At 58.5% G+C, this 8,634-nt stretch overlaps 1 protein-coding gene across 2 annotated transcripts in view; it reads left to right on the top strand.

The window, feature by feature from the left end:
- The first annotated feature begins 1,632 nt into the window (after positions 1-1,632).
- PADI1 (peptidyl arginine deiminase 1) overlaps positions 1,633-8,634 on the top strand; it is a 34,549-nt gene continuing 27,547 nt past the window's right edge. The window contains exon 1 of one of the 2 annotated variants that reach the window (XM_023635654.2): positions 1,633-2,096. In XM_023635654.2, coding sequence (XP_023491422.1) covers positions 2,005-2,096 — 92 coding nt within the window. In that variant the 5' untranslated portion in view covers positions 1,633-2,004. Of the gene's footprint in view, positions 2,206-8,634 lie in introns of both variants that reach the window. The other variant, XM_023635655.2, reaches the window with a different exon arrangement.

Genomic DNA, 8,634 nt, shown 5'->3' with positions numbered 1-8,634 from the left:
GGCTCAGGTTCTGGTTAACGGGGGTGGAAACCATCATGCCCCCTCTAAAGTGCCCTTTTGCTGAGTCCTATATCCATGGGGTAAACCTAGACTTTGCCTCGGTAACTTCGGGTGCAATGAGCTTTGCAGATCAAGAACAGTGGCAATCAGATATGTTGGCAATAAGAAAGATCGTTCCAGGAAGATCTCCAAAATCAGAAGTAAACAAATAAGTGTTACTCCATTTTTATGCTTCCTGTCTCCCTAATCAGCCTGGCAGTTCCAGGAGGTAGTGACTGTGTCCTCCTCCTGCCCGTCAGGCTGGCATTTCCCCAGACAGGGGGTGTTTCTCCTCTTCCATCTCTCTCTTTGCCATCCTCCCACCCCGGACCTGTGGATGTTGGAGTTCTGGTTGTGCATCCTTTGTTCCATTCTGTGCAATGGCTCCTGAAATGAGAGGACCCCATGGCTGGGGAGGGGCGTCCTGTGATTCCTGAGGGAACTCCCCTCCTTGTCACCCCCGATGCCCAGAATGGAGGGAGCATATCACCTGTCATTCGTTGTCTCACTCAGAGGTCTAAGAGACACCTCAAGTCCAACGGGTCTACATGGAATGGCATCCCTCTGCCCAACCTGCCCGCCCTCAGCCTTCTCCTGTGTGATGACAACGCTATCCTTTCGGTTGCTGGGACCCCGAACACTCCAGTCATCCTTGGTGCCTCTCTTTCTCACACACCCGCATCCAATCCATCAGCCAAACTTCTCAGCTCCTTCCAGGTACCTTCAGAAGCCAACCACTTCTGACCACCTTCGCTGTTACCCCCGGGACCCAGCCGCCACCACGTCCTGCCTGGATGACGGGGAAGAGCGTCCTGCACCGTCTGATGTTACCCACACTTTACTCTGGAACCTCCTTATCGTCTGTCTCCCCAGAATATAAATGCCGTCAGAGCAGGGACAGGTTTTGTTCATAGCTGTGTCCCCATCGCCTAAAGGGGTGCCCAACACAGAGTAGGTGCTTAACGAATGTTTGTTGAATGAATGAATGAAATTCCATAAATAGCAAGAAAACAGACAGGAGCCAGCGCTTGCCAGAGCTGAAAGGAGGAGATTTCCAGAAACCAATAGCTCTCCCCAGCCCATCGCTCAGAGCTCCTTCTCAAGTGCCCTCCCCACTGGCTGGTGGAGGATGCTCACCTGGGGTGGCCTCTGCCATCGCTGGAGTTGGGGTGCAAGGGCATAACCTCACCTGGAGATGGTGAGTCAGGCGGACCTGGGTGCGAGCTATGGCTCTGCCACTTACTAGCAGTGTGACCCACAGCCCTGATTCTCTTCCCTATCAGATGAGGGTACTAGAACAGCTGCCAGCATTTCCTTTAGTGAGTACCAGGTGCCGGCACCGTGCTAAGCCTCTCACACAGAGCTCTTGCGATCCTGCATCAATCCGATGGGAGCCACTGAGGGGTTGTAACTGCTCAGGACCACAGGCTGTGAGAGGCAGAGCCGGGATGTGAGTGTGGGCAGTCTGCCTGCACTCTGCTTTATGTGCTACCTGATCTCTTAGCATATGAGATAAGATCTGCAAAGCACTTAGCTGGCCCCTGGCATGCAATCAGCCTTTAGGAAACGCTGACGTCATTGCAGTGTGGCCTCAGGCACCGGGAGTCTGAGGACAGAGGCACAGCTGAGGAAGGGGGCCAGGGGCCGCAGGGGAGCTGCGCAGTCTTCTGTCGGCAGCTGAGCCCTGCTCTATCAGGGGTCCCCCGCTGAAGACCCCATTTCCCATCCCTCAGAGAGGTCTCGGGCGCCTCCTCCTCCTGGGTTGACCGGCCTGAGTGAGGAGGGCTGGGCGTGGAGCCAGGAGGTGGGGATCTGGCTCTGGCAGGCAAATCAGGTCACAGGGTGAAATTAAAAGGGAGGAGGAAGTCACTGACCCGTCAGAACTGGAGCTCCTTCGGGGCGACGAGGTGACTGGGAGAAGAGCTGGGGAGACAGGCTGTGCAGGTGGGGAGCCAGGGGCCCAGGATGGCCCTGCAGAGGGCTGTGCAGCTGTCCTCGAAGAAGCCCACCTACGCCGTGTGTGTGGTGGGAGTCGAGACGCATGTGGATGTTCACAGGTGAGAAGTGAGGGGCGCGCGTGGCTGCAGAAGGCTGGGGTAGGATGGAGGACCCCGAGGCAGTGGAGTGGGCGCCTGGTGGACAGGTCAGGCACACTGGAGGATGCTGGTGAGTTGTTTTGACAGCAGAGTGGGAGAAGTTGGCTGTGTAGCCTGGGAGGGAGGGACTAGGGGGTCAGGGCCATCTTGGGGCTCTGGCTCCTGGGCACCAGAGCCAGGTCTTTGGCCTCAAGCCCCTGGAGAGGGGTTCCAGCTCAGAGCCCTGGGGCCAGGCTATGGGGTCTGGGCTCTGTGTTCTGAGGTCTGAATAGAACTTGCGTGGAGCATCAGAATGAATTGGTGCTCAAGACAGGGACCAGGACTGGGCCTCCCCCCATTTCTCCCTCATTTCTTGCCGACGACCCATCTCCGAGGTGGCGGGGTGGGGTGTGTGGCAGCCTGAGCCTTAGAGGCCGGTCAGGGTGATTGGGATCAGGAGGGAGTGGTGATGGCATGATTCAATGAGGCAATGAAAGAAAAGAGCTCGGGACAAGACCTGGGGCTCATATTTGTCGTGATGAGGATGATGATGCAGTGAGGGTGGCAGTGATGACCTCTGAGGGGCAGCAGAGGCATCAGGTTCTCCTGTTGGCCCAAATCCTCCCTGTCCTGGCTCTGCCCAGATGGGAGCCCAGGGACTTGACACAGCCTCAGTTTCCCCACCTGGCCCTTCAGGGAGCTGGACTTGGGCATCTCTGGGGAAGTTTCCAGCTCTGACGGACCGTCTATGGACTCCATCCTGGTGGGATCAGATGGGGCCGGAGTACCTGCAGGTGGGGGCACTCAGGGCAGCCGTCCCCCTCCCAGAGGAGGCGGGGCGGGGGGGGGGTCTCTTACAAGGTAGATCTAGCTTCCACTGCCCTCTTGGGTCTCAGTCCCTGTGTTCTCCCAGTCTGGTTGTGCCGGGCCTGGGGTCCCACCTGGCCTCAGGTGAACCTCTGCCCCAGGTGCCCTACCTAGACCTTTCCTCGGGCCGTGGCCTGGGGCCCAGTGACAGGGCTGGGGAGGGAGAGCCAGGAGCCCTGGAGGCCAGACCTTGCCTCTGAGTCATGAAGGGGGCCCTGGTGCAGGGCTGGTGGCCAGCAGAGCTCCCATTTTCTCCCGCCCTTTTAGCATAGGTTTGCCAGACTTAGCAAATGAAAATACAGGGCGCCCAGTAAAGCTTGCATTTCAGATAAACAACACATAACTTCTTCAGCATATTGCATGCAACATACTCATATTTTTTTAAAAAATCTGCTGTTTAGCTGAAATTCAAATGTATCTGGGCATCCTGTACTTTATCTGGCAACCCTGCTTTCACACCAAGAGCAGGGAGAGGTTCCTCATGGTCCCCCACCTTCCCGTTTCCAGACCCCTACGCTCGCCCCGGGGATTGGCTGTTTCTGAAAGGTAATTTCAGAACCTCAGGCCCTACATGGTGCTGCTGACTAAGGCCAGAAGCATCTGCCTGGGAGCCAGGAGGCCTGGGCCGTGGTCCTAACTCTGCCGCAGACTTGCTGTGTGGTGCGGGTCAGGTCGCTGGCCCTCTCTGGGCATTTCCACCTCTGAGCGCCAGCAAGATGAGCTGAGTCCCCTCTTCAGTTCAGCGTGGAGGTAGCGCGCCCAGGCTCCGGAGCTGGACAGACTTGGGTTCTCATCCCAGCGCCCTTCGTGGCTGTGTGACCCTGGGCTAGCGGCTGCACCTCCCTGAGCCTCAGTTTCTTCATCTGATGGATGGGAAAGGTGTAGCACTGACTGAGTCGGGGCAGGATAAGTGGGACCATGCCTGTGCAGGGCCCCTTACGTGGTGGGTGCCCTGGAAGTGGGGCTCTCACAGCTCTGACGGCTCTGTGGGCTCCCTTTTCTCCAGGATCCGTTCTCCCCACCTTGCCTTGGAGGGGAGGAGGGGCCGAGGACAGATCAGGGTGTGTGTGGTGGGGACGTAGGGCCATGCTGTCTGAGGATGTCCTGTGGGATCAACAGGCACCTTAGTTTCCCCAAATGCGGCCCGGCCCAGCCGGGGTCAGGGGAAGCTGCTGTGCTCTGGCCGACTCTGGGAGGGGCGCTTCATCGGGGCCTGAGCCAGCTCCTTGAGAGACCTCCCCCGAGACCCCTTCAGGAACCTTCGCCCCCGGCATTGGTGGTGACGGGGGTCGTGGCCACTGCGACCTGGGAAACAGTTTATTCTGCAGCCAGTTGGTCTAAACGCAGACCTAAGGAAGAGCTTCCCGCCTGTGAGGTCTAGGACAGGTGGAGGAAGGGGACGAGGAACTGTCAAGACAGGGGAGGAAGGGCCATGGAATTGTCATCCTGGGGAGGTCTCAAGAGGAGCCTGAAGCTCACGCCAGGGCCTGGGCTGCCTGGGAGGAAGGGGCTACACCTGCTGACGACCTTGGGGCTTCTCCGCCCCCACTGCCAGGCGCCTGGCTCCAGTGGGGGCTGAGCAATGGCTTTCTCCTTGGCTTTGCTGGTAGAACGGCGGGAGCCCCCCAGAGAGGGTGTGTGCCACTCACCTGCGCTGCCCCGCGTCTGAGCCCCCCAGGAGCGGCAGTAGAGATGGGCGTGTGGGGTGACATCATGGGAAGTGATTAATCCCCCCAGCTGTTGTGTGGACTGGTTATTTGGAGAAATATTTGTGTTTGGGGTAATTGTGTCCCCAGGGTGTCCTAGCCCAAGGAACCCTCAGGAATCCCCTGACTCAGCCAGTGCTGCTGATCCTACCCCCTCACCCCAGTGGGCTAGCTCACCACCCTGACCCTTTCACCCCAATTGGCTAGCTCACCACCTTGACCCCCAAGTCTGGCCAGACTGCCCTGGCTGTCCTTGTCCTTCCTTGGAGGTGGTCCCCAGAGGACTCATGCCAAAAAAGGGGGGGTGGGCAGCGTGGGGAATCCGTCAGTGGTCCAGCCTGGCCCTCTTTGTCGGCCCAGAGCCCGGAATCAGAGCCCCGGGCTGGAGGGCCTAAGCGACGTTAATTTTTTTGAATGGAGAAGGCTGGCTGGGCAGGGGACAGGGACATCCTCCTGGATTTTTCCCAAGCTGCCTCAGCCCTGGAAAAGCATCCAAGTGAAATGGACTCTTGGACTCAGAGGTTGTAGAATTCGGGCTGACAGGGAGGAGAACTCTGGAGAGGCGCTCAGAGGAGCCTGAGAGGCCCCCGCCCACTTCCTTTTTCTGCGGTTCTCTGTACTTGAAAAAACAAAAATGGCAGGGGCCGGCCCGGTGGCTCAGTGGTTAAGTGCACATGTTCTGCTTTGGCGGCCCGGGGTTCGCCGGTTCGGATCCCGGGTGCGGACATGGCACCGCTTGTCAAGCCATGCTGTGGCAGGCGTCCCACATAAAAAGTAGAGGAAGATGGGCATGGATGTCAGCTCAGGGCCAATCTTCCCCAGCAAAAAAGAGGAGGATTGGCAGCAGATGTTAGCTCAGGGCTAATCTTCCTCAAAAAGCAAACAAATAAACAAAAAAAACAAAAATGGCAAAACAAGTTATAAAACCTGTGGTATATACATTCTTAATATTTACCCTGAGTAAATTAACACTTTTAACTCGCACAGAAGAACAATGAAGCCTAAGCGTGCTCCTCCCAGGATAATTACAGGACTGAGGCCGACACTAATTCACCGTGACTGACAGGCTCGGAGCGGGGCCGGACACAGGTTTAAAGCCGGGTGAGGACCTTCTGTCTTCCTGGCTGCATCCTGTTGCTGCTTTGCATTCCTTTCCTGGAAGGAATGTTAAAGTTTGAATTGGAGGGTCCTTGGAGACTGTGAGGCCGGGGTCCTGCGTGAGTTTCACAGGGCCACGACAGGCCTGTGAGTGTAGAGTGTGGAAGCGGGATGGTGGGGTGTGCGCGTTCTTGAAACTAAAATACTGGTGTCAGGGAGCGCCTCAGAGGTCAGCCGGATGTCCCTGCCTCCCTGGCCCCTGGTGCCACCTGCCGCTTGAGACCCCTGGGAGCCCTCCCCGTCAGTCACTCTTTCCTCCCCTCCCGCCCCCTCCTTTCCCCCTCCTACCACCTCTGGTCTTGGACCCTCTCCTCATTCTTGACCTTGTCTGCTTCCCTTTCCAGCTGCCATTACTTCCAAACCCCGGGTCTCTCTTCTCCCCCGAGTCCCTCCCTTCCTCTCTCAGTGGGCCAGGGCCAGCCGGGGCTGGGAGGCTGGAGAGAAGCCGCTCTCCGGAGCTGGTGGGCCCTGAGAGAAGAGTCGAGATGCAAGAAACGGAGTGGTGGTTGCTTATTCATGATGTAGGTTCCTCCTCGGCCCCCAAATGCTTTCCCTGCAACGTATTGTCGGCTCCTTTGCTCTGTTCAGAGAAGTTTCTACTCCCTTCTCTGTGGCTTCTAAGCAGCTATTCAGCTCTGCCAAGTGGTCCTGATGCTCAGAGGTGTCGGGGTGGGATGTGGGGCTGGAATGAACTGGCAAATCCACACGCAGCCGAAGACATCACCTATGGGGAACCCAGGAGGGGGGCCCCAGCTGTGGCCTGGGAGAGGTGGGGGGTTCCAAATGTCGCCATCCAGGCAGGGTGCAGGTGCCCAGGCCTCAGGGCCGATACGGAGGAAGCTGGGACCTACCCGGTCTTGCCGAGGGCCTGGCCTCTCGGGAGGTACATACCTGTGTCTGGGCCTCCAAATGCACCCTGGGTCCCAGAACAGAGACCCCGGTTGCCCTGCATTTGAGTCCAAGGCCACTGGAAGCCCTTGAAATGCTTCTCCAGCGCGTCTTCCTGGGCACATTTATGACCCCTGCTGCCCCCAGCTGGGTCTCGGGCACAGGGCTGGCAGAAGCGGGCCAAGGGCAGGTCAAAAATTCCACAGGAGGATCCTGCAGAGGGTGCAGCTAGTGTGGTCTGAGCCAGGCTGGGTGCTGAGGCTGCTGGGCACAGGGGAAGAGGAGGCTGGGGCTTCTGGACTTGGGCGAGGAGGAAGGAAGGCTGGGCATCGTCCTGACTGAGCCCCAGAGGACGAAGGTTTTTTGGGGTGGGGCCATCTGAAAGTCAATGCAATGACTGCTGAGACCAGGATGGCTGGTAGTCATAACCACCGGCTGGGCGTCTGGCTGGTCCTTGCAGGCTGTGTGACCTTGGGTCAGTCACTTAGCCCCTCTGAGCCTGTTTTCTCCCATGGGGAGATGGGGATGATATCGCTGCCTATCATTTGTACCTGTGAATTTAGCCCGATTTTACAAATGAGAAACTTCATAATCCACAGAGAACGGGCATGCCTTTGTTCACGTACAGATGGGGAAACCGTGGCTGAGGGCGAAGCGAGTCGTGACTGAACCTCTCCATTCAGGGCTCTTTCTCTCGGGGACGTTCTGGGCCCCGGCCCCTGTTTGCCTCTGCCGGGGAGGCCCCCGGGTGAAGGCTGCCGGCCTGCCCTCTCCAGCCCCCGCTCCTGGGTGGGCAGGGATCCACTGAAAGGAGGCCTGGCCAGCCCAGGCCCTCTTCCAGGCTCTCCGTGTGTCCCTCCTGAGCAGTGACAGGGCACAAGCACCCACAACCTCATCTCTGGGAAGGAGGAGCACAGGGAGGGGACACGGCCACACATTGTACGATTCTAGACTTGGGAGAAAATCCCCACCTGTGATGTGGGCTCTGTGAGGCGCCAGCCCTCGCCCTCCCTGCCCTCTGTCAGCCACAGCCAGCACCCGGGGAGGACCAGGGAGAAGCCACGCCAGGGTGGGGAGTCTGAACCTTCTGTGGCCTTTACCCCGCTGCGGGTGTTTAACAAGCGTTACTGGACACCTGCCCCTCAGCCGGCCTGGTGTTGGACTCTGGCTCACTCTTCAGCCTTTCCTTCCAATTCTGCATTATTCTCCCTCCTGCCCTCATCCTGCCCCGCACAGTGCCCTCCAGGGCACAATGGTCCTTTGTCACCCTCCCCATACCCACCCCCTCAGCTGGAGGCTGGGTCAGTGCCACTCTGCCCTCCCTGCCCAGACCCTAGGCTGGGCCGAGGGGCCCCAGACCCCTGAGCCCCATTCCCAGGGGTTGGCAAAGTCCGAGCAGCGGGTGGGGTGGACGGCCTGGGAGGGACTCCCGTGTGACTGCTGTGTTTCTCCTCTCCCTGGAGACCACATGGTAAACTTCCGAGTAGCTGAGATGAGGTGTGGCCTGTGGAGCCCCAGTGGGTGGAAGATTCTGGGAGGCAGGTTGCAGCCAAGCAAAAGGAAAAGCTTTCTAATTATTGAGCAGTCAAACCACAAAGCTTTTCTGTGGCGGGGAGGCCCCAGGGGGCAGAGGGCAGCTGGGGGCCCGGGCTCATCGGCACGACTGGACAGAGGGGAGAGTAAGATGCTTCTGCTACAGAGCGGCCGCTGTACATAAAGACTTTCATCAAAGGGGGCTTTCAAATCCATCATGTTGTCGCCTGACTGAGAGTTTGGCGACACCTCAGGATGGCACACTGGGGTTGGTTGGGTCTGGGGGCTGCGCCGTGAGACTCCATCAAACGGAAGCAGCTGGGGGAGGTGTGGGTTGGGGGGCTCCTGGGCAGCAGCTGGGGAGGCAG

This window comes from Equus caballus, chromosome 2, assembly GCF_041296265.1.
Source record: "Equus caballus isolate H_3958 breed thoroughbred chromosome 2, TB-T2T, whole genome shotgun sequence".
NCBI lineage: Eukaryota > Metazoa > Chordata > Mammalia > Perissodactyla > Equidae > Equus > Equus caballus.
The sequence above is the reverse complement of the archived record's forward strand: the minus strand, read 5'-3'. Positions and strand labels throughout refer to the sequence as shown.